This window comes from Anopheles aquasalis, chromosome 3 (assembly GCF_943734665.1).
Source record: "Anopheles aquasalis chromosome 3, idAnoAquaMG_Q_19, whole genome shotgun sequence".
Taxonomy (NCBI): domain Eukaryota; kingdom Metazoa; phylum Arthropoda; class Insecta; order Diptera; family Culicidae; genus Anopheles; species Anopheles aquasalis.
Window position 1 is genome coordinate 9,237,478 of NC_064878.1, and position 26,647 is coordinate 9,264,124.

Consider the following 26,647-nt stretch of genomic DNA (forward strand, 5'->3'; position numbering starts at 1 on the left):
ACCGATCCCCGGATATGTTCCCAATTACAACATCGTCGGTAGATCTTCCGAACAGAAAAGAGAACTAGAGAACGTTAGATCCAATTCGGAATTCGCTTGTACGTGCAAAGGGCGCGAAAATTTGATTTATTCCAATTCAATTTCGATACACCACGATTAGTTAGCGGGTCCAGCCGTACCGAGCGCTTGCCACAGCGCGTCGGAATCGTATTTGCATGCCCGTACACCGACGTTCTCCGAGCCATGCTTCTAGTGGAGTGGACTCATTGTTTTCGGTTCAGTAAGCTGATTTAATTTGCCAAAAGGTATCTCGTTAAAATACTGGCTGGTAAGTGAGGAGGGCGACTAACAGGACAGGACAATGCATTCTATTGCTAGCAGGTCCTGTGAAGCTCATTTTCATGCTGGAACAGGTCAGTTGACCGGTGTACAGTACCATCAGAGGAATATTCGTTCCACGCACCATCACTAGCGTGCCTTTGCCTCTCCGAATTTAATTGCCACTCATGTTATTTAACATAACTTTTTCGCAAAATTCTCTTCATAATTTTCTACTCACTGATTGCATGGAATGCAGTGTAGAAACATTATCAAAGGTAATTAAAACGCTTGTTTGCTAGAACAGAACATACTTGCTCAGCACACACTGGAACACTTCTTCGAACGGCATCAAGCTCACTTACGGGACGGAATGGAATGCTGAAGCTCACCTGGTTTGTACTCTACGTTGGCTCGATACCAGACGATCTGGGCCGCCGGTTTGGCGTTCGGAACGGTGCATGTCAGCGACAGATCCTGACCTTCCCGCACGTCGACCTTGGCGTGCTGCTGACCGTAGCCTTGGATCTCGATCGATGTCGGCGGTACTGATTCGTCCGAATATTTGGAGCGTCGTGAATGGGAACATGAAAAAGAGAGAGAGCGGAGGTAAAGAGGAATAATTAAAGTAATTGAAACATTGTTTGATATGCGAGAACGAGTGAAAAACCAACGTTTGAAGCAGTCACGGTGAGTAGTGGCTACAAATTTCAAAGCATAAGTTCCGCAAAATCTGCCCAGTCGCACACACTTGCTGGCGGGGGGCATATCCATCCATTTGGTTTAGCATTTATTACGGTGGCCACAGGGAAGAGGCGGCCACTGTTACTGGCCAATCGACAGACCCCCGAACAATTCCCCGAAGCCATAAGTTGACCTCGGCATCTCACACGCGGGAATTCAACGACGACGACGACGACGACAGCGATGAAAATGCTGGCGAGCGCCCGTTCGCCCACCGGTACTAACGTACATTAATTGAATGAAATATGTTTCTGCGTACTCGACACGAGCCCAACCCCGCTGGGCTTTTGGTTTGTTTGGTTGTTGGCTTTGCGCAGAATGGATGGCCATTGCTATAAAACTCTAATTTTATAGTGATTTGTTTCAATGTGGTCCCAACACAACGCGCAGCGGTAAGGATTGGTTTCAGCCCCGAGCCAGCAGCAGCAGCAGCTGGTTGGTGCTTTCCATTTTTGAAAACTCTCTGCCATCCGCAACCTCACTCTTCCCTCGGCAACGTCTCGGAAAACATGTCGGAAGATGTTTTCTGGTGCGCAACGGATGCCTGGCGCTGGCGACGCGCTTGTAGCGGTGCAAATTCATTAATTACAACTTTATAAACGGATTTTCCTGCTTCTCGGTTGGTGCTGCGGTGGTGGTGCCAGTGTCTTGGCATTCCCCAGGCATCTGAGGTCACATTCTCTGGGTGCCACATTCCCCAGCGCAGAATGTGGAAAACGGACAGCAAAGCCAACCGTGGTCCATGTCCTTGCACATGTCCAAGTCCGTTTCGCAGACGATTCGGTCCGGTCGCTTGGGACGCTTACTTACTTCTCATTTCCAACGCTCAACATTCCATTCCGCTTGTGTCGTTGTGTCAATAGCGGGCGCGAAAATTAGTTTTCTCGGCCTTTCAGGCCTGGGCTGGAAAATTGGTCCAGCTCGGGCGCGGTCGCCGACGCGGGTAATCAAAAATTGTGGAACGCATTATCGTTACACGGACTGTTCGGGCGTAAACTCGTCTGCAACGAACCGAACCTACGATTAACATTACCCAGAGACACGACGACAGCACCAGCAGCAGCAGCAACAATCGTTGTCTTCTGGAAGTATTGCAATTCATTAGCGTTAAGCTTAATTTCCTGTGGCGCAGTGAGAGTGTTTGTTGGGAGCGAGCAATGTATTACCACATAATCATCAATTTGGCGTGGCTGCCACGTGGAAGTTTGCTAACGTTTTGAGTTACGAATACGGCGGCTCGATGAACCATTAGCTTTTGATGGGTGTTTGGTGTTAAGCGAAATGTGAACAGATAACGATTCGCGATCCTTTTTAATGCTGTCGTTGCAAGGTCCGGCTAATTCAAAGACGTGCAAGTTGTTTGATGGAAGATGTTCTTCCGGTTTTTCCGGGAATATTAAGTTCGATGTTCGCTTTCAGCACAACTTGCCTTTTACTGTGCTTAGCAATAACGCCTTTTGTTTTGTATAAAGATATAGAAAAAATATTCCATTGCTTTTTGCTGACAAATAATAATAATTTCACAAGAACTCAAGACCTCTTCACGAAAACTAATGCAATACTTTTTCCCAAAACCTTATATTTAAAGCATTATAATCAACTATCCTCTCTTCTCTTTCCCCTCTCTTTCCGCTGTCGTTCGGATTGTCTTTTCCTTTTCAATGGTTCATCGCGTTTAACCATTCTTTTCGATGCAAACGATCCGCTCCATCACTCCACAGTAACTGTATTATTACTGATTACATTGCACAAGCCAAAAATTTACGCGAAACGAAACGAAACACACAACACTTGTTAACCGCTTGTCATCGCGTCATTCGCATCCGATCACTGGTGGGTGTTGTTTCTTCGAGCTGCGCTGCAAATCAATTCAGCTCCATCGTCAGACAGCTGCAGCAAATTCCGTGGAATTCTTTAAGCATTCCATCAGCATGTTAAAAGGTTCAATTTGCCGAATGGTCCCCACCGCCATCGTGTGCTGTGCCATTTTCCCATTCATCACCATTTCCCAGAGAAGAGCGTTCCCGTTCTTCAGAAAAAGGAATCGAAACACATCTCATCTCATCTCATCTCGGCGTATCCGTTTAACATCGCACCCCCGGGGGGTGGCGAGTAGCACTCAGCATCGTCGGTATCGGTACCGTCGCGGTCGATTTGCATATCTGGCGATCATGGTGTAGCATGACGATGGTGGTGGTGGTGCTGGTGGTGAAGTTTTGCAGCATTTCGGCAGCCATAGGAAACTTTCGAAAGGGAGTAACCAGCTCCAGACTTCTCCTGTACTGCAGACTAAGAGTATTAACTGTCAAATACCCTTTCACTTCAACTCCTTTCTTCGCAGCGTCACCGCACCGCTCTTCCGAACTGAACGAAGAACTTGAGTGACAAAAGAGGTCGAAATTGAAAAATTACCAGCACAGCACACATTCACACAGCCTGGGAATGGAATCCTTTGCACCCCATTGAATGCCAATGAGTGCAGTGCGGTACGGACGAAAAGTTTGCTTTACAGAGCACCGGTGCAGTCGGTTGGAAAATTGTTGCATTGCCTTTGCTGCTGCTGCTGCTCCTGCTGTTGGTGCATTCTGTTGTAACGGATCCAAATGTGAAGCGAACCAACTTGAAGCAAACTTAAGCCAGCGCGGAGTCGAGTGACTGCAAATGATGCGATGGAGCAACATCTTTGAGCAATTCGCCAGCTACTTATACACGGGTGACGTGGCAGAATTGTAAGCAGCATGATGGAGAAAGGGAAGAAGAAGCAAAAGCATCCAAGGAGGTACATTTGGATTTTTTGGAAAATATTTCCCACCCCATTCGTGCGAAAAAAAAGGGTTTCCGTTGACTGTAAAGAGAAGGCATGGGAAGCAAAAAGAGAGAGAGAGCAGTAAAAAGGAGCAAAATGGCTGATGCGTTCGAGCACTTTCGTGACCCCCCCCCCTCCCGGACCGGGGCTCCATCTCATCGGAGTCAAAGTCGGATCGTAGCATGCCGGGATTTTTCCGAATTTTCCTCTGCCTTTCTCACTGTTTCTTTTAAAGCTATCCTCCCGAGAACGCTATAATGCTTTATCGCACGGGCTGTAAAAACAACCGACCGGCTCAAACTCAAAGTCGAAGTAAAAATATAAAACACACAGACACACATACGTACGTATTGAGCCTGGGGGAGGGGGGGGGGGGAGCCCATTGGCAGCGAAAATAAATCTCATATGGATCCCATTTCCGTCTCTGGCCGCACCGCGGTGGCTCACAAATCCGAGGCCCTCGCACAAAAGTGCGCATCTGTGTGCTGAAGCCGCGTGTATGTAGGAGCGCCACTCCATTCTCTCAACCTTCCATCGTGTTTCTTTTGCCAGCCGGAAACGGATACACCATCTCTCTCTCTCTCTCTCTCGGTACCCTTTAACCCCTGGTTGTGGCTGGTGGCTGGAAACTTTTGGTCCAAAAAAGTCGTTTTCGTTGGATAAAAATTTTATGATGAATTCTCCGAACCTCCGGCGAAGTTGTCCGGGTCTGGGTCTGAGTCTGGGTATGTAATGGAGAAAAAGTGACGCGCTACCCCCGGGCCAACCCGGGAGGGTGTGAGTCAAAGAAGTCAAATGGAGAGCGCACCGTTGGCTGAGGATTAGATTGACTTTCCATTCGACGGTCTCTCGGTAGCAGCTCACACAGCTTCACAGCTCGTTACCGAAGCTGCCAGAGGATCCCTTTCCCTTCTCATCCCCTTTTGTCACCCCCGAAGACCACCCTCTCTCCGGGGTGCAAAGCGAGGCGTGTAAGTGATGATGGGCGCCCCACGGTAATGGGTTGCCCTTCAGTTGTTGCCCCTCGTCCGCATCAAAGTGAAGCTTTTTCCAAGGAAATGTTGCTTATTTAAGGGGGGGGGGGGGGTGGGGGCGGGGGAAGGAAACCGAATTACGACGGCAACACACGACGCATCGGCATGCGATGCTGATGGCTTATGGGAGCGGGAAGTTGCCTAATTTGTGTCAACAGTTGTGCCCTGCCTGACTGCCTGACTGACGGCGTATAATGGAATTCGGAAATAAATAACCGATCAGCAATTTGTTTCGATCTCGATCCGATCCGCTTCCATCCGAAAAGGAGGCGAACTTTTCCACGATAACCGGTTTAACTTGTTGTTAAGCCCAAACTGGCGGCGAAATAACTCGTTTGTTTGCAAAAGTCAAAAGTCGATTATTGAGCGACTCGTTTCGAAAATGAACGAACGCTGGAACGAGCACAAGTTTTCTATGGATTTTTGCATCCTAATTGCATTTGCATATTGCACTTAAATCAAGGCCCCTGGCCCAGGGGGGGTTGGTAAAATCATTTTGCGCTGGTAAACGCAAACGGACAGGCATACGTGACAGGCCGCACGGGAACCGCACAATCGAACTCGAATAAACAAAGTTTGACAGTTTTAATGAACAATCCACCCCCGTCCCGTCTAGTGGAGGATGGTTTCACGGGAATGTGGGGGGAAAAATAAAATAAAACAAATTAAAACCCAATACAACATGACAACTAATTCGCAATGAACCGTTCAATAAAGCAACGCAAAAAAATGAGAAGAGTTGCGGAGGTTCCACTTTTTTTATTGTCCTTCTTTTTATGTCCACCCCTCGTACGCCCGTATTATGAAATGCACGATTTTCCGGCTCGGTGACGATGGTGAAACAATTTATGTTTTCCTGCCGCAGCATCATGTTCGCGTGTTGTGGCGGCCAGGGGGATTGCACCGGTGCCCGAGGAACCGAGGAATCGAACGATGGCTCGATGAACAATAAAATAAAAAAAGGGAAAAAGGTCAGAGTACAGCTCATATGTATGTAAATGGAGCTCTAGTTCAGTGGCAGCAGTGGCAGCAGCAGCAACAGTATCGTGGTACGGTGGGTCAAATTGTAGGTAAGGACATCGATCCTGTTACGCCAAAGGATCAAGCCAATCCGAACGCACATATCCGTTTCCCCGTGGGATCCACGGGAGCGGAAACGAAAGTTTTCGATTGTCCCAGGCCCAGGCCCAGGCCGTCGCCCTCGGATACGATACATTTTTAATATTGCAACTCCCAAAAGACACTCACTGCAACTGCTGCTGCTGACAGAGCCTTCGCAGAGCAGTTACAGCTTCGAGACAAAGAGAAAAAGAAAAAAAAGAGAGTTAAAAGGAGAGGCAGATAGCGCCCCAAACTTTTTAATAAGAACCCAATCCTTTATGGGATCGCTCTACCCTTTTACTCTGTCCTTTCCATTTCCATATTTTCAATAAACTTTTGCACTTCGACACTCCCAACCTGGCACAAGGCTAGAGTGGGTGACAGTAAGGAGTGCACCATGTGTTCGATTATTTTCCCCTCTCCGAGGGGCCAAGAGTCTGGGGATTAAGCAATGACCGACCGGAGAACTCACTTGAACACCGTTGGAGCTTTCACGGTTTTTCGCTTTTGCATCGTTTTTGGGTTGGGTCCCTCTCCGAAATTTCTTTTTGCGTGAAATCGATCGGCCCATCGGGGTGACAACCGGTGACTAGGCCACAAGAAGGCTCGAAGAAATCGAGAATCAAACGGGGTCATTCAAAGGCGGGACCACGTCTTAACTGTGCTTTTGCCGGAAGTCCCGCTCGTATCACTCTCGGGATTCGAGATTCGAAAACCCCCGAAAAACTTTCCCCGGATCCACGATTTCATTGTCCTTTCAGTTCCATTGGGATGGTTTCCCTTTTGCCTGTTCTCTGTCTGTCTCGTCGAGTGCGGTCGAGTCGGCGTCCGTTTGTCGTCATGCTCGGTCACCATGCTGGTCACTCTATTAGATTCAATTACGTAATGATCTCTTCTTGGCATCTACCGTGAGCCACAAAGGTTGCAAGCACAATCGGTGGATAAGCAATTCGGACACACAAGAAGGACGCATCCCCTATCTTTGGCATTTCTCCTGACATTACAATCGAATCAAACTGCGAGCTGCGAGCAGTGACCGAAGAGTCGGCACAATTGGAATTGAATTGTCATGCAGCTTGGTAGTATTAGTGAGGGGACAGGGAATTCCACTTCCAAAGGGACGTAGGAATTGATGCGGAAATGTCCTTAATGGACGGACTTTCTTCGTTACGTGAAGCGTTTGCAGGTATCAGCTCGAAGGTTGGTTCGATGGTTCATGCAACGGGCATACGAGTGCAGCAGTCTGGCAGCGTCGATGGTGAAGCGATTTCACGTCTGATTTGCTGCTGATTTTATCAAACAATTGAGTTGGATTGAATGTAATGCTATGAATTAAGTTGTATAATCCTCAGTCAATGCAAGTTTTTCGTTACACGATGCGCAGTAAATCGATTGCAGCTGCCGGTGAAAGTTGCTAGCATAACTTTTGCGAGTTTTTGGAACTCATGCATGTCTTCAATTGGATCTGGCGCCTTTTGCTTATCTTAAAACTTCATAGAAATGCCTTTAACAAAGAAAATCGATAAACAAACCGTAATATGCCATTAGGAGCGCTTCATTATGTTGCTATTGCAACACAAAATTCACTGCTACAAGAAAAAAATCGTAATTTGATCCACTTCAACCCCTCTTCATTTGCCTTCAAATTTGTTGTCCTGTTAACTTCTGTTGGTCACCATTTCCCGGTTACCCGATTGTTGCAATGTTTCGGCCTCGTGAGAGTTTCAAGCACTCTACGGTACTTTTGTTCAGTCTCGCCAGTTGTCCAGTCCTCCAGGGAAAGGGCTACAAACCCCTTGAGCATACATTGCATCAAGTGAAATCACTGCAGTGCAGAGACGGTCACTGCATACTGATAAGCGAGAAGCATTAAAAAACCAGAACCAGTTTCCATCGAGCTCGCAGCTTGTGACCAAAGGCTGCGATGGAATGATGCTCGAGATACGCGATGCAGCATTCGGTGGAAGTCGCAGATGGAAAGCGATTGTTCAAAAACTGCCTCAGCGGAAAATGTAGTGGCCATCGTTTTTATCGCAGCGCTATGAGTCGTTTGAGTTACTCGAAGAGTTGAAAGATCAGAAAGTAAAGGCTTTCAGTTGATCCTTACTTACAAAAATTCTTTATTTGTATCGTTTATATAGAATTCAGAGAAGTGTTCGCTTTGTTCGCCCAAAATGGATTATCTAAATCGTGTTGAACTTCAATTTAATGGGAACTGCTTGTCATGGATGGTCTTAGAGAATGTTTCTTTCCTAAAACTCGCCACTCGGCCACGCCATTCGTAGAATCGAGCAACAAAAGCTCGCCTGGTTTTCCAAGGAACTTCACCTTCTAGTGCATGGCTTCGTGCTCGTGGACGTCACTCTTGACAGCTTTCCGACAGGAGTGTATTGCTTTTATGCTTTATGAAACCGCTGCATCGCTGATGCCCCTAGGCACAAAACAATTGAATTCCATCTACACTCTACAGGACTGCAAGACTTATCCCAGCTACCGAGACTTGCTCTCCACGTGCGTAGCGGAGGGATGTTGTTTGTTGTATTCCTTTTGTGAAAAATGGCCCACAGCGGAAAACTGCCTGTTCTCGAAGCAGATCAATGGAAATCGTTTCGTTTGAATGTTCGCCTGTATTTCCATCGCCAAAGAACAGCAAAGAGAGAGAGAATGTGAGTGCAGGTAGAGCAGCCCGATTTCCGAACCAAGAGGGAGGGGGAGCGGGAATGATAAAGCGTACTTTTTTATTGCTTTCCGCAGTTAAAAGGAGCGATCCCGGCGTGTAGAAGAAATGATACCGCGGTGCTGTCGGTGGTGATACCGCGCGTATCAAGAACAGTCAATATCAAATGCCCCGTGAGCAATAGCCGTTTCCCCCGCCAACCCACCGAGCGCTACGCCAATGTGAATCGAATCGAAATAGAATCGTTAACGACTGTCGATGAGAGCGAAATGAAGCACTTCCAAGAAAATGTTCTTTTTGCGGAGGGGGAATATCTCCTGCCTGCTTTGCTGGATTCACATGCTTCAGCTTCGGTGGAATCCAATTCGATTCGAAAGCCCCCGGGCTCGCGGTTCGGCATTCTTTTTGGAAGAAGAATATTTGTCAAACAATTTACAAACAGGTTGAAGTGAAGTGTTTTCCAGAGAGATGCTTGAAGTTCGCAGAACATCTCAAATATTCATTTTCGAACATTTTTCCACCAATTATTCTACGAATTGGAGCGCATCAGTCCGTGAAAATTTGCTAAAATCTGCTTATGATGAAATGATGAGCACTAGTCACCGTCTCTCTATCTCTCTCTTTCTCTTAAACCGAAATTGCAAACAGCTTCAGCTCTACTACGACGATGACCACGACAGCCTCGTATCACAAACAGAGCCCAGAGCCCAAATCAAACTAAACACGAATGCCGGGCACGATTTGCACTTTCGATTCGATTCCTCGCTCTACCATCGATCGATTGCGACGATTGTTTGCTTTCAATTACCGTAATAGCTTCCCATCATCTACATGCTTTCCGCACCGGGCGGGCGGGCAGGCTGTGAGATGACTCGCCCATTTGAGGACACTCTTGATTGACGGTGCCATGAGCTCGAGCTCGGCTTGAACTCCATTGCCGACGTGAGCGTGTGTGATCTGATTTCTAATCAACACTTCTTCGAAGAACCAGTCTCGTCATCGACCCCGTACACGGTTGACACTCGACTGCCGGGTCCGGACATCCGAACGAACGCGGATGGACACCGCCTTTTCGTGGGGGAATGGATGCAGCTTGTAAAACACACCACATCCCTGGGTGATGCTGAGAATAATTGAGCAACCTACCAACCGCTGTCTACCTCTGGACTTCCTGAATGCAGCTGCAATAAGCTCGAGGACTTCGCGACGACGATGATGATGATCATTGGTAAATGCTTTCCCCCCCTGGAGGGGGCTAGGGCAATGCATTTTGTGGCCCAAAACTTCAGCTCTCGAGACCCGCCCGAAGCACGCAACCCGGTGGACCCGATAAACAATGTGGGGATGGCAATTACGGGAGTAGGAAACACCGGACACATGCCGTGAACGACTTGGGGCCATTGAGCGGCAGCCGTGAGACCGCGAACGCAATAAAAGGACGCGAGCGCTCGAGCTGTGTGGTTCGAGCTCGGAGCTCCGGGCGATTTCGATTGCGCAGGTGCATTTGCAATTAAATGAATCGAACATTTGAACCTCGAGGGGTCCCTCGAGGCAGTCGGGAAATTTTGGAACTGCGGATCGTTTGCACGAATCTTTGAGCGAAATGATCGCGCTGATAGCAACTGCTGCTCTAGAGGGTGGCACTGTCGAATAGATAATTGTAATTTGCTAGTCGCAGCTGCTGCTATCGGAGGCAATTCATTTGCCGCTGGAAATGCATAGTTAAGAGCGATATCAGCAAGGTGACTTGATACAGATCGTTCGAATGGCGGTTGGCTCTCTGCTAAAGCAGTATCGAACCATTTGGTTTTGCAAAAATAATGAATATTTAGTATGTTCAAAGGTATTTTACTGCTGTAAAAAGTTACTTTAGAAAATTGAGCCAACCTGAGTTTTCTATATTGATATTTTTTTTCCTGTAGGAACGTTTCGCTACAAGACACTTTAGTAAACGCTTAAACAATTTTGTTTTGTGTGTAGAAGTGCATGTGTAACTGCATGTTAGGAAAATCGCTTCCAAAAACATCCAAAAGTCATCTGCATATGTCATCCCGATTGCATCCGTGCAGGATGAAAAATGAACCGGCCACGGAAGTGTAAATGTAGTTTTGCATCCAGCCAGAGCAACAGCAAAACACCAACAGAGCTACGGAACCGGCTACAGAACACTTGGCTCCCGCCGATACACGATTTATGTATCGACTGCAATGCGGTGGCGCAAAATGGCGCTTGATAAATGGTAGCACAGCATGGGATGGCTATCGTTCTTTGATTTGCGAGTTTATCAAAAATCCATAACACAGATCCTGGACCGTTGGTCTATCAAGGATCGCCGTTCAAGGACTGCTTGTTTCTTCGTTCGCTTTCGTTCTGATGATCAAGGGGAGGGACCGGAAACAACATGCAAATCAAATCAAAGACAGCGACCATGCGTTAAAGTTGGTTTTGATCAACTGTGGCATTGAAGCAGTGAAAAAGAAAGAGGAAGAGATAGAGAAAGAGCGCATGGAGCATCTGCAAACAAAGCTAAACACGCACGAAAAGCGCTGCCAGGGCAGCCAAACTCCCCCTGAACATGATGCCCGCTTGCAAAGTCCGCCCAAAAAAAATGTTTTCCATTTATTCCGATCGAGAGTGTGTTCCTCGTGGCACCCAGCGCCACGTGCGTACAGCAATCGTTCTAAATAAGAAATGAACATTCTCCGAACTGCGACGCGGACGGGCGAGCTTTTCTTTATCAAAAGTCAAATCCGCGCCCCTTTTGGTTTCGTGTATCCGGTATCGGTATGCTTTTGGTTGGATTATTACCCAGCAACTAGCAGCACAACAAAGGCACGAGCACGAGCGGATGGTGTTTTTGGAGCGCTCCGCAAGGACAGGCACGACATTTCCAGAATTTTCCGCATTACAAGCTGCGACGAAACACTTTCTTATTGTCGCTGGAACAGAAGCTCGATGGTGAGTAAAATATATTTGGTTGGCATAAATTGTAGATGAAGACGCGCCACGCAGCATATGTGCTGGTGATTGGCGAGGGGCAATAAAATTAGAATTCTGTGCGGCATAAGCCGTTTTCTCAACGGAAGTCTATATGGTCGTCAACGGAGATCTGTCACAGGTGTATCTCCGTAGAGGAAAGAAAATGTTTTGCTAAAGAGACGTTAAAAATATTTCGTCATTTTAATTATGAGACGCAAAATGTACCGTTATATCATTGCTCTCTATGGTTTTACTTATACAAAGAATCAGTAGAAGCGATAAACCAGCGGAGGACTACGACACTGCCAACTTTCTTTTGCTTCTCCATTTCAGAAGCTGCCTGACTTTGGCGGAGAGCCAACAGCCACCGAAAACGTTTACGAGAATCGCCAAGGAACCACTTTAAATGTGGGACTCCTGCCATGAAGTGCCACCTTATGTGGGGCGTAGAATCGCTGCCGAATGTACCTAAATTCCAGTAAAAAAATTCCAGTACAAAATCTGCTTCCGCCCCACTGTGCCACTGGCGCATTGAACCTGAACCACGCAGCAGTTCCACTGAATCGGTGTGAACGGCAGATCTGTCTCACAAACGGGAAGCGGAGAGCCACGACATGCCAACAGCGATGGCAGGCAGGCAAGCTGATGCTGCGGGTGTGATCCGAATGACTATAAGAAATCACATTTTATGCTAACGATGCAAATAATAACAATACAATCAGCTATCACACAGTGTCTGTCACTGATGCCAGTGGCACTGCCCGTGATGCTGCTAGCTAACACTTCCTGCGACCAGAGAGTGGATGATGGCACACAGCATCTCTGTGCGTCATCGGTGCAGCATTGTTGTCCGGGAGTCCGCGCAGCACGGATGGAAGCGACGGAAAACGGGAGCAAGCATAATGCGAACGATGCGGGGCTTCGGTTTGCCACTTCCTACTGGGGTTTTTTACGGTTCAGGGTTTTATGTTTCCGGCACCATGCCCCACAGCCTGCCCGGTCGAACGTGATAGCCACGATGGCCGAACATGGAAGCGCTCTATGGTGTGTTACTTCATCGTCTGCTTCTTCCACCTTTTATTGGCACGGAACGCGGAACGGATCTGAAAATGCGGTGGTAATTCTAAACTATTTCAAAGTCCTTGAAGTCGTGGATAAGCACTCCAGGCAGCACACTATCCAGCGTCGACGAAGCGCTCGGTATGTCGGTGTCTTATGTGATACCAACACTCGCTTGATATACAGGTTTCTGGTTGCATGGTTCACGTTCTAGCGATGTTTTCATTGATTTTCCATCAACTCCAGGCGGATTGCTGCAAGTGAGTTTTACGCAGGATCATCCGAAAGCTATGTTTTCCTAACGGAACGCCAATTACTAGGGCCATTTGGTGTCATTTTGCTGTAAGCAATGATGTACTTCAACTCACGACATAAGCCCTACATGATGATTCTGATGGAAAATTCCATTCAAATTGGAAGTGCAGCATCATTTTACTATTTATGCAAGTATTGTTTAAAAATTAAGGCTCATCACTTCAGCATTTAGGCACAAATTCGTTTCAAAAATACCAAACACCATGCGCCTCCATTAAACTATGCGCCTCCATTAGTGCACCTTCTTAGCTTCTAAACCAAAAGCTCATCCTTTTCCTATCGTCGAACACCATTTATATAGATTCATCGGATACAAAGCTATTGTTGGCAGTAAAAGACTACAGAGAAAGTCAAGGACAACCGAAGGTTATTTAATGAACGATAATTTATAGCAGCATCGAGCAGCATCGAGCAGCACCAGTAGCAAACCATGCTGAACGAATCCGGGAGAGCAAAAAGTGCTCTCCGGTGTCCAACCGGTGCGCGCAAAAGTTACAACGCGAAGCAGTCCCGCGGGTGTTGTAAAACACCAACGTCGCTCTCCGCATTTCGCGATCGTTCGGCCACCGTGCCAGCGACTGTTGGAGCAATGAAACGATTGTTTTGTTTCACATTCCATTGACCACTTTTGGGGGAGCAAAATTGTGTTTCTAGTAACGGTGGTAATGTGCATTAACAAACGCTTTTGGTTGGGTAGCGCTGAAGGGCTCACACCTGAGACCCGTGGCCTGGTTAACAGGAGATTCCCGTTTTTGTTCAGCCACTGGCGTTGGCAAACTTTGTCGGAAAGGTCAAAGTCATTCTGCCAGTCATGGATAAGACTCTTGGGAGTGGAGCTAGTAGCGCTTTTGAATTTCCATTACGAGTGATCAACTGTTCTTCCGATTTCAGCAGTAAAAGTTTCTACATTAAGAGAGAAAAAGAATCAAAGAGATAGATAAACAAAAGAAATAGAGCTGGCGTTATAATCGGTTTTTTGTAATTAACTGCTTAGTGTTGATGCTGGAATCGGAAGTGAATGAGGTGTTTAGAAGGTAACATCTTGATTTAAAATGATTTAACGCATTATCATTGATGCACTGCGTTTCTCAACTTAAAGAGGAATTAATGTTTTGTGTCGTTAGGAAAAGACATATTTTTCAAAGAGACAATTTTTTTGTTTTGTTATCGTGTAACTGGCTTTACTTATTCCCCAAACTTCTAAACAAAGTATAATTGTTTCTTAACCAATTTTCCTTCTGATTGCTTCCATATTTTTACACAATATTTGTAAAAAAAAATCTTAAAACAAAAACGTCAGGCCTCTTTTAAAGCCATACTGAACCGCAGAAGCATGGAATTTCACAAGAATTCTCTTGTGGAATAAAGCTCCACTGCAATCTAAACTGCTGTTGCTGCAGCAAGATAAATCTATTTAGCAAGTTCTGCTGATTAAAAGCGACAAACATTTTAATTAAACTCAACCCATCTGCCAGTCTACCGCTCTGGTTTTCCTTTGTCTTTGGCACAATCAGACCAGCAACAGGAAACAGAATCTTTAGAAGATCTTTTCTCCTGAAAGTCCTTTCCTCAAATACTCTTAGGAGGTGTGCTCCATTTCAGCGAAATGACTAAAGAAAGAAGATCAAACTATCCATTCCAATCACACCACATGCACTGTGCTTTGATTGAATGAACAATAATTTATATGTTTTCTATGTGTGTGAGCAAAGCAGACACAATCGTCTTTGCACACGATAAAGCTTCATTTCAGACTGAAGTATTTTCACATAGGCGTTGTGTTTTTGCTGAGTTGCTCTTGGGGTAGCAGGAAGAAGCCGCATTTCATAGCCCACCCGGCGCACCTGAGCTGTACGATGGCAATCTACGAATAGCACTAGCACTAGTAGCAACAGCAGCAGCAGCAGCAGCAGTAGCAGCAGGAGCAACAGCATGAAAAACGAAATGATAAGACAAGCGTCTACATGAGCCTCATTCAATCAACTTTTATGCCTGCACTTGGACCCCACCAGACGCATCACGATACGGTAGATACTGCAGCGAGGCTGGGGCCTATCTCGGCGAATGAACGCTTTTAACCGAGCTGGCCGAGGACCGGAACCGGCGAATCCTAGCCGGAATGGAAACGGACTCGCCGGACCTCCCGTAAAACTTAATCGCAGATAAAGTGCTAGCGATATCGGAACAATTTATTCGACGACACCGTCCGGCCGTTGAGAAAACGGGAAAAGCTCGCTGTGAAAAATCAAATTTCCAATCTCTTTCCACCCATCAGCCGCTCCTTGGAGTGAAATGGAATCGAAGGTCGCAAAGGCTGGTCAATGGGGAGTTGGGCAAAGGTGGAAAGCCACGTCCACTGCACTGCAGACACCGTTGCGCCCATCGGACAGACAAACCCTTCGAGCCCTCGAGACCTCGAGGATGCAGTTGATGGTGCGAGATGGTTCGATGGCGAGTAGCGTTTTATGATGCCGCTAAGACATTTAACGGATAGCTTTGGGGCGCACTTTGGGGCGTTTCCAGAAAACCGAAGCTAGGGCTTTACGACCTCGATTGGCGCTGGAACTGGCGCTGTCACTCTACTAAACAGAGAGACCATGATTACGAGCTAAGAGGCGAGTGAGATTGATAAGCGGTGCGGAGCAATGGACGAAAAAACTATTTCATCCTTTTATCCCTCCGGAAACGGGCAATCCGGAGTGGCCGGACGGTTGATGTTGGTTGTTTAGTTTTTATTTAACTCGTTATGCTCGCCCAGATTGCCGGCCACTCCCGGGTCTATCGGTCGGCCGACGAATGGATGGCACCACACCGGAAGCCGCTAGACGACCGTGGCAAGCGGTAAGGCTCGTTAGCTTTATGGAGCTCAAGGTTGACGAACTAAAGTGATCCAATTTTGAACTGAGAAGATGTTAAAAGATTTGTTAATGGAGGGCAGCTGGGTTGTTTTAAAGGTTTGGGGATGCGGACTTGAGAGTTCATTTCAAGAATTGATGATGAAGAAGAAGGAGAAAGATTCCACAAGAATCGTAAGACGAACTCGTAAAGAAACCATTGGAACGCTTGACTCCAAATGTTCATCCCATTTGGTCAGACGTCAGTTTGAACCAGGCCTACTTCTCCTTCACAAGGAATCCACCATTTCCATACCAAACCTTGCCAATCCACGTAGCTTCTGCGAAACATGACTCGATGTGTTATGCCTTTGTCTTGTTCCCCTCGTCCTCACGACATGCCTTTACGATACTCTCCCAAACAGATCCTAGGACCGCTATGGCCTTTAATAAAACAACATTTCTCACATCATGTACACCCCGAGGCCTCCCCTTCCAGTCTGCTGTTTTGTGCTGGATGTCAGATCAACTCAACCCATGGTCTACTCCATCGAACACCGAACAGCAGCAAGAACTCTGAATCCCTAATATCTGGCGAGCGAATGGAGAACTTTGCCAGCTCATAAAGGGAAGGGTGGTTCAGGTCGGAAAACGGTTCATAGATTATCGATGAAAGCCGGCCCGACTTCCGACGAAGGCGCATACGCTACGCCAGGCAATTCCTCGGATCCCGGGCCTTTGCCTCACCGGACTCTACTCTATCTGCTACCCAAATGAGGGTTAAATGGAGCGGTTAATCTATGCGGCACTTGGCCTTCCGGAGAAGCGCCTAGGAGTGTGTCTTGGAAGTCATTTGGCTTTCGGCGCTCCAGAGGCGCTCTGCTGTATCGAGGGAGAGAAGTGAGTAGCGGGGAATTAGTGTCGAAAAGATCGGCTGCTTCCCCACAATCCACAAGCGAATGGGGTTTGGTTTCTGGTCAGCTCAGCTCGTTCCATCGAAAACCTCCTAACACAACATCTAATGAGGATTCTTTGCAGAGCACACAACGCAAACAACGCAACGGGTTGGATCATCTGGAGGGTCGTTTTTGACACTTTTCCGGAGAATTCCCCGACACACGACATCGTGACGTCGGGTTCCCATTCCTGGGAAGTATTCGTTCGAAAGTATCGTTTGGATTTAAATTTGTGGCCTGTTCACTGCCTGCGCTGAGTTCACATTCTCTCTCTCTTTCTCTCTCCCTCGGGGAAGGGGGAATGGCTATCATTTTGACGATGGCGGCGGCGGCGGTGTTGTGAAAAGAGTTTCAGATGGAATGGAAAAAATTAAAACCCCTTCCAGCAGCATCTTCTTCTTGTGAGGTTTTTAGTGGAGCCAAGGACAGCAGCTAAACCATCGCATAGGAATCGTTGTGAGACCATGGCCATAACATTAGCATATAGGGCGCAACTTTTATGCCGCGTTCCTCCTAATCCCGGTGGTATTTAAACTTTTCCTTCGTGTGCGCTCTCGGTCTTCGGAAATGTCACTTTTCCCCCTCGTGTTTCTTCGGTCGTTTGGCACGGCAGTTGACGGTGTTTATCTCTGTCACGGCTTGTTTTTCGATGAAATGCGGCAAGCGGCAACGCCTTTATCGGCGATGCAGCAGCACGATACACACGGGGCCGTAGAAGATTAAGGCCTCACACGCATACGCCCGTTTCCAGGGGGGGGGGGGGGGGGGGTGGTTTAAAACGCGACGCCTTTACACGGAAGGCACTCGTTAAGGGGAAGCTAGTCTACTGCCGTGCATAATGCTACGCAGGAAACGTGGCGTCGAGGGTACGATTGCCACAGAGCGGCGGCGGCCATACAGGTTTTGCTCACATGCAAAGCAGCAGTCGCCATTTCTTCAGCTCAAAAGTCACGGGTCGGTTTCACAATTCTATGGAACAAAATTGTTCTTTTGCTCCACGCAAGTTGGTTTGTAAAGATTTTAATTAGGATCAGGTATCGTTTGTTAAGCTGCTTGACAACGATAACAATACCGATTATAGTTCAATTTAAACCAGTTAATTCCGTTCAAGATTAATACGGTAGCAGCTCGGACGATAAGAATTTTTAATAATAGATTTCAAGTAAAGTTCTAGCAAAGCTGGATAAAAGCAATTTAAAATTAAAATTAAAAATTTACATTTTTCTCTGCAAACTTTGATGCATCCTCTCTTTGGCAGCTCTTAAAGGCCGTGGCTATCGTGTACTGGCACCGCAAGAGCTGCGTTGGACTTGAAACTCACCACACCAACAGTCACAGCAGCTAAAAGATCCGTTTGCTTACGAGATGAGCCAGCATATTTCATAAACGTTGGCCTGGTGCGTTAAAATAGCGCCAAAAGAATGGCGCCTTCACATCGCCCATTGGCCCGACATTCAAATGGTTAGATGTGCTAACGGAGCTCGAAATCTCCTTATCCAACCGCTTCAGTTGGTGGCCATTTGTTGTTGGTTTTTTCATTTCATTTTTCTTTTTAGTTTCCTTCACCCCATTCCAAGTTTCAGTTCATCCTCTGTTTCTTCTTCACACCCCCAGGGGCCCACTACTTTGTGCAAATTGTGTGCGCTAACGCTTGGGAGTCCGGGAGGCCATCTACATCATTCCGTTCATTTCAATTTGCAAACCATTTGTCAGTGTTTAGATCTTGTTTCGAGGCCGGTCAGCGAGGGGGGGAGGTGCTACACCGAGCCTTCACTCACTCTCACCGTGAGGACATTTTCTTATGTTCCTCTGTTTGCGCACGGCAACCATCAACGGGAGCAATTTCTTACGCCTCTTTCCGCTCTTGCCGCTTGCTTTTTTGCCTGCATTTCTGCAGGCGAGCTGAAGTTGTTTCTTTATTTGCTGAAATCTTTCAAGATTTTCTTCGTTTTTTTTTCTTTCCAATTTTTTCGTTGTGCGGTGCAGGAGCTCTGCCCACCAGCATTAGTTACGATTTCTGGGTCAGCAGCGCACGGTACCACACCACCACTGTGCTGCGGCGAGGTGAGCCAGACCAGTCGAGACCAATAAAAAATGACGGACCCGGCAAGAAGAAAATAGTGAAGAGCGAGATTGTTTTTTATTTTTTTCTGCTTCTTTTTTTTTGTGTGCAGCGCCAAGGAAAAAGAATGACTGGTGTACCCCGCATCCACTGCCGGCGTTTGGTGGATGGAAATTGGACCTCCAGAATAGGGGCCACCAGTTCCTGGACAGGGTTCCGTTCTCCGTCGACAGTCGCCTATTTCAATATGCAAACCATTAAGAACGGGCTCCGGGCACATTGTATCGCACTGGTGGATGCTCCCCTGGACCCAGAAACCCGGTGCAGGTCAGCCAGGACGGACAGGAAGAAGTTGACAGAATGTTTTCTTTTTCTTTTGAATAAAAAAGAAAAGTTCCACTTCGATGCTGCGCCACTGGAGCGAAGTTTCCGATTGCTATTGGTAGAAGGATTCGTGGCGTTGGTCAGTGGGTCACGTGAGGATCACTGGAGCATTCATCTGCCCGAAAACTATTCCCCCTCCCTCCGCCGGGCGTAGAATCCAACAATTGGCCAACTTTTCCCCCGGGGAGAGGGGGGCACTGGAACATTTCGGTGAATCTGGACACCCGGCACCCGGCGGTTTTGCATACATTCTCGGGCCAGAAAAATGGGATTCACAGGATACCGGCTGACCGGAAGACCCCCGGTGGAGTCCCCGAGAAGGAGAACGAGAGCTGAAAGATCGAGGGATTTATGGATTATGGCTTCGGACGAATTGCTTCGTCGTCGTTCTGGTCGTCACCGTCACCCTTGACTGGCTATGGCTATGGTCCAGTTACGGTGCCTGCTGCCAGCATCAAGCTGACCAGCAGGAAGCCACGAACGGTGCCGGCCTTCACGGAGTGTTCTGGTTGTTCGAGCGTGAATGATGGTGACCATTTTATAGTCGACTCGCTGACTACTTTGGTCTAGTGTTTGCCTGCTGGGTACATCCAGGACATCCGGTTTTTTGGCGTTTTTTGTGAGTTCCTTGGCTCTCATCCGCCTAACAATTATTCCGCATGGAGCAGGACACTTTTGATGCGCCAACGCCCTTCCTTTCCATGTTTGTGATAATGGAAAAAATGTATTATGCATAGGAATGGTTTTGATTGATTGTTAATACAGCAAAACCATTTGCTTGTCCGTCGATAACAGCTGACACACTCCGTCATGATGTGTACGGTCCGAAAAGGAAGCGAAAAAACAACTTCCTCCCGGTCAGAGTGAAGTGTAGTGTTCGGTTCCTTGTGAATCCTGACCACCAGTCAGTCAGTGTTGTCATTGATTTGGTCCTTACACCATCGTTTGCTGGCACCATCACCAACACAATCACCACCACCAAGAGGAAGCTCTAAGATCGAGCTAGCAACGAAAGCAGAAACATCCAGCCGAAGCCGATTTACTCGGAAGTAAGTACAGCTTATTGCACTTGCCGGTACCGCCGGTGCCCACGCTCGTGAGGTCCTTACGGTCCTTTGCCACTCGTTATCACACAGCCACACACAGAGCCACACAGCAAAAAAACCACCTCACGGGAGGGGATGAAAAACAAATGGTTTGCTGCACCACGTAACCGGATGCTGCTTGGAAGGATATTGAGCTGTTCATTGTCACCGCCATACACACAAGAGTGTACACGGGGGGGTGCTGGTAATGCAGTTCGTGCATGGCATCGCTGACTCAGAGGGAACACCGTGCGCAATGGCGTTTCGCAGAATTGGTTCCAACGCGCCGGCTGTGGGAGGTCACAAACATCGGGATGATTTCTGCTGTCAGCAGAACGGGTGGTGCCTGTGGTTGCAACGCTAGCAGTACGTGTAACTGAACTTTGCTCGTGCCTTTTGCTGTGTCTTGAGGGGAAGAAACGGAAAGGGGAAGCACAGGAACGAAAAGCAAAGCAGCGTGTGTGCGCGGTACATGTTTTGCGCTAGGTTAGTTCATTCGCTTGCTAACGTCGGGAAGTACGTCAGATAGCATTAAGCTTGCATTGCAGCCTGCATTCTGGTATGTAGCGAACGAGTCAACTCCTGTCGGAGACAGCTTTAGCCGCCAGCACGGTACAAGCGATAAAGAAAAGGTCAAGCAATGAAGTGAAGTAGATCCGCTATTTTCTAAATATGTAGCCCAAGTAGTTGCTCTGCAAGCGAGTAAGAGCATCAATCTGATAATTCATATGACGTTCTCTATCTAAATGATGTGCTCATCAACTGAGGAAGACGTATCTCTCCGCGCAAAAAGTCATTAACATATCATCAGAGCATATTTCTCCGCGTATCACAAGTCCTTCATTATCATTATGAACCGATCAATCACCAGACACCACCGGCAGTAGCTCCATCTCCGGTGCCACTTACTGCAAATGACGGTTTTTATCAATCACTCATGTTGTGATAACAATTCCGTAAGTAAACATCTTAGATTCATAACCGAAAAAGTCCAACCACCAGCCCTGGCACACTACTAGTATCCTCATCGTCGGCCGCAACTAAGCATTCGTCGAGGGAAATTATGCAAATGGACCACACCGGGCACCGGGCGCTACTGTTCAGATATTCATAAACCGTAAGTCGTATCATTTCGCTCTAATAAACGCATACAGCTATGGCATGGCACGGGCATGGTAATTGCAGTGGCTGACTCTCAATGAAGGTCGCATAACCACCGAGAATGATTCAATTCAGCAAGCTGCACCACGGAGACATCCATGAGCCGGTGCTCTGGTGCTCGATTTATTATTCATTCCAATACGCACGCAAACGCGCGCACAGAGACCCTCTATTAGGTCCTGTATCAAAACGGAAGCTAATCACCGACCAACCGACCAATGACCAACGATGGTTTGCGCGCCCTTCGACTTCCTCCACAAGATACTGAGCGACTGCGGAATGCATCCTGGTATGCGGAAGGCCTGAACAGGAACAGTGGATTGTGGTTTCCGAGGCATTACTTCCAATCTCGCGCCCGCGCTCCTACTACGAGCAGCGAATTGCATTACTGGTATCGCAGCAGGACGATGCCATTGATACGTTTGACTGGCATCATCGTCGTCGTCGTCGTGCGTCTGTTTAATGAAGATAAGCGCTCGCGATCGCATTACTAACCAGGGCACAGACTCGATCCACCCTCGGGGGGGCGTACGTACGAACCAGGAGGGAATGCATTCCAAAATGGGCCACTAATTAGTGGTACGCGTGTGGTCGGTGGCGGCTAATTTCCAGTTCCGCCGACGCTTCATTGTAAATCTAATATCGTACCATCCTGGTACGTGCATTGTTTAGCGAGGAGAGGCTAGAATGGGGTGGGGTGGGGGATCATTCGCGAGAAGATTTATTGTCTCTTCGTTTCGTGCACGAAATGGCCAGTGGATCGTGGAGTTCATCCGGGGCGGGGCGCAATGAGACACACAGCAATGGTTGAAGGCAGCTGGAACGGTCATGGAGCTTTGTAGTTCTGTAATGGCATCCCTTTGCTCATTGTTTTGTCGTGGAATTCAACACAAACAGATTCATCTAATGTTGTCATAACCTTACATAAACGGACGGGGCATCTTATTGATACCAGAAGTTCTCAGAAGGCATTAGAGCTTCGTGTCATATGCTGCTCTTCCACTATCACCTGTTGTAAAGCTTCTCTTTCCTATTGGAATGTACAATCTGCTTCGTGTGCGTACCTGGTCCGTGAAACCACCACCAACAGCAACCTACGGGACTACGGGCATTCCCGGAGGGAAAATAAAACATGGCTTTTTATTTGTTGGCAGGCAATTGTTTTTAAGTAGAGCTGGTATGCCCCTTCCCTCCCACCACTGGAACTCACGTGCTCTCCCCCAAAAAAAAACATTCATCCGGGTGCATAAATATTATTTTGCTCCTGACCAAGCCGGGCCCAACCAGTACGCCAACAAGCCGCAACCGTTCCCGGCCACAGCAGCAAACTCACCCCGTTCATGTAGGCGGCATTTTCCTCGTACTAAGCCAGAGAAGGAGGAGGAGAAAAAAGGAGGAGGATGCTGGCAGCCTTTTCACAAATTTGTATGCTTACAGCAAGCATTTCGCTGCCAACCAACCAACGAAACGGTGCTGCTGCTGCTGCTGCTGTGTTCGTTTCTGCATTCAGTCCGGAGATCAGCACACATCCGCCAGTGGTGTTGGTGGTGTTAAGCATACCATATAGAGACGGCACCCTTGTGAAGCTAGGGGCTGGAGAGTACGATGAGCGAATTGCGTTTGCAGAGAAAGCCTTTTCCCAAAATTATAGACGACTCGGTACGAGGTCCCAAACGGGTTTGCAAGCAGCATTCGTGCCCAAAAATGAAACCAAAACCATTTCCAGCCCTGCTCCAGGAAGCTCAGGAGTAGCGTATCCTGGGGCGTTTGAATCCAGCGTAAAATGGGGAGGGTTTCATTTGACAGCGGCCAGGGAAGGAGCCCACTGGAGCCCGGTTTGGTGGTCAACACAAAGAAGGCAGGGCAGTGGTCGAGGTTGTACTCGATAATTTACTGCATCCGTGGTGGTCAGCAGGATTCCGGGAGGGAACGAAGTGACCGAATCCTGAGGTTATGATTTTGCTTTTTTTGAAAAAAAAACTATCGTCAGGCTAATGTTTTAAGGATGCTTTGGGACTACTAGCAAGCTCGTAGCGTGTTCGGTGTTGCCGGGTTCCCCCTAGAGAGGGAATGCATGCATGTTGTGAGGTGATGAAGTGCGGAAAGTTTAAACAAAGGACACCAGCCTTATAGGTCGCCTTGGGCCTGCTCCTCGGTCTAGGATTGCTGAGTGGCCAAAAGCTGCTCTAGTATTATTATGCCAATAAATATCGGCAAAAAGGGAATAGGGATCAATGCAGGGAAAGGGTGGTGGTGGTGGTGGTGTTCCGAAATGATGATATTGGAATATTGCGGTTTGCCTCATAAAAGTACAAGTTTTATGATTATTAATGGAGCAAACGGTTTTTCTGGTCCCGTGCCAGGTGCTATGGCAACGGCTCGCTAACCCAAGCAGTCCTTGAGAGCTAGAAGAACGTTTTAATTGGATGTCGGCCCCCGGGGGTGGGCCACTACGATCTCTATGGCGCAAGCTCAGCACCCAATGGACCAATTTGGAGTCAAGGAATCTACCGTACCGAGACCGAGACCGAGCTCGTATGAGAAGATACGAGTACCGGATTACCGAAATCCGCCATGCTCGACGATCAACACTCACTCACTCACTCGTACGCTCGCCGCACAACGAAGGATCTGTCCGAGCTGAATGGCCGTGGTGCCGGTGAGTGTGACTTCATCAAGATCATACCAGGGAGACAACAGCTCCATCGTCGTCGAGTGTGGCGAGAGTGTAAAAAGAGAACATGATTTATGGCGTTTACAGTGCCGTATATTTGTTTGCCACAAATGCTCCTCCTCGGTCACTCGGCTGTTGAGTATTTTCACTCCCGCCGGGAGGGAGTATTCGAAGTAACCACACCTGGCTGTGAAGACACCACCGACCGTAGGCGTTGCTTTGATTAATGCCCGTAGGGCTTTGTGGCCCTCCGTTGGGTGCGAGTCGTCGGGGTCGTTTTCTTCGACCGCGTAGTTCCGTCTTCCTGGCTGCAGGCACCTCGAGACCACTCCAAAGCAACGTGCAGCTCCAACAGTGGCCAACATCGCACCGAAGGTGGCAAATTACCACACTCGAGCCGTGCGCAGACAGTGCGACTCCCCCCTTTTTGGTGTGAGGTTAAAGTTCACCTACGTGGCGCTGGGCTCCCTTGGTGGGGAGCACCTGGGCGATGCACGTGACACCCTGGCGTGGTTCTCATTAGCAAAAGCCGACAGACTGCTACTACTGGCAGATCCTTGACACACGCCACGCGGCAACATTGTAGGAGCGACGAGTGTGAACTCCAGCCACCGGCCGCTCGTCAGAATGCTGGTCCTCGAGGTGGACGGGGAGTTTTTTTCCTTTTTTTTTTCCCCATTTCCTGTGTGTTTCGGGCCTCGATTCCAATTTTCATTTTAACGACCTCATCTTGAGACACTTTGACTCTCCACTGAAGCGCCCAGATGACCGACAACAATCGGGGTGCCTTTCGGACGAAAACTTCAGCCAAAAATTACTTGATTAAGAAATCGACTCCAACGCAGAGAGAGAGAGAGAGCGGGCGCCCTCCCTTACCTCCCCGGTTTTAGGATCCTTTTATAAGGATCCCAGACACCATTCACGCCCGTAATTCCGTCAAAAGCGAGCCGGCGAGCGACTCACGACCATAAACAACATCATCGTCTGCCTATGATGTTTCATCAAAAAAACACCCGGGCCTCTCGGGTTTGACACCACTCGCTCCCCTACCCTTCTGGTTATTCTGTTTCAATTCCCCTTCTCTTTCGCTGGTTTGATGGCGACGCCGTTGTCGTTGTCGACGCTCCTTTGTGGCTGCGTTGAAGTGTTTACGGTTTCGTCTCAAGAGGTGTGACGGTTCCGGTGTACGGGGAGGGGTGGGTGGCCCGCTTTTTTGCACTTGTTTGTTGCTGTCATCTTCGAAGCAACACACATACACGGACACGGACACGAACACGCACACAGAGAGTGCGCAGGGAGAGGAATCACCTGAATGAGTCTGGGTGCCCCGGCGGACAATGGCGTGCCACCGAGCATAACCACTAACAACCTGCTCGCTCCTCCTCGACCGTGATGCCGTTGGCGATGCGAGCTAATGTGAAAACTTTACCAACCCACCAGGATGGAAAGGGGAAGAAAAAGGGCTGCAAGGTGGTATGGTCGAGTGTCTGGCGTACGGCGAGGACATAATATACTCATTTCGTGCATGCAAACAGCGATGTAAACATGAAGACAAAAGAAAGTCGCGTTTGTTTGAACCAACCCCCTGTCCCGGCGATGGAAAGGGGGGCTGGAATCCAAAAACCTACCAGTACGAGTACACGCCGCGAGTGAAAGAGTTGCAAAATGGTGGTACTCAAAAGGCTGCCCGCTGGTAGACGTAGCCGGGTTATAGACGGGTCGCACTTCCGAGCAGCAGCAGCAGCAGCAACAGCAGTCCAAGTCCAAGTCCCACAGAATGTCCTCGAGAATGTTTATGCTGCAACTTTGCCACTGGAACAGCCAGCCAGCCAGCCAGGCTGGTAGTACTATCACATATCGTGCCACACCATCGCACCAATGGCTTTCGGAACTGCGCGAAGTGAATGCGAGAAATATCTCGTTCGCTCTCTCTCTCTCTCTCTCTCTCTCTCTCTCTCTCTCTCTATCTGCTTTTGAGGAGAACTTTTTCCATTTCCCTTATCGCCACTGGTCTCTGGGACTGTCTGTGACCACATAAGCCTTGGCTGCGTGCACTCTGGACCAAGTCCCACACCAGCCAGTCCGTAGAATTGGACCTGGAGCTTGATAATGAAAAGAAACGCAGAGACCAATGGGATAAAGGGTGGTGGCGGAGTAGGAGGCAACATACAATTTTTAATAAAAGTGTCCCCTCGCTTTCGAGCCCCGTGCCATGCGAGTAAAAGGATCATCATCACGTTGCCGAAGCTCCGCAAACGCAAACGAAGATCTGAAGCCATCCGGAAACAGTTGGATTATGGCCCCGAATGGTTAAGTGCAGCCGCAGCAGCAGTAGCACCAGTAGTTTGTCCTCTGCGCCAGCCTCTGGTAACTCTGGTGGTTCATGAAAAGAGTTGAGGATGAATTTTTGAAGAGTGTCGCTCGGTCCCACTCCTCCTCCTGGTGGTTGCTGTGTGAG

The 26,647-nt window shown here is 48.2% G+C and overlaps 1 protein-coding gene across 1 annotated transcript in view; it reads right to left on the reverse strand.

Moving 5' to 3' along the window:
• LOC126576075 (nephrin-like) overlaps positions 1 to 26,647 on the reverse strand; it is a 148,742-nt gene that overhangs the window by 28,227 nt on the left and 93,868 nt on the right. The window contains exon 5 of the mRNA XM_050237179.1: positions 711 to 866. Coding sequence (XP_050093136.1) covers positions 711 to 866 — 156 coding nt within the window. The remainder of the gene's footprint in view (positions 1 to 710; positions 867 to 26,647) is intronic.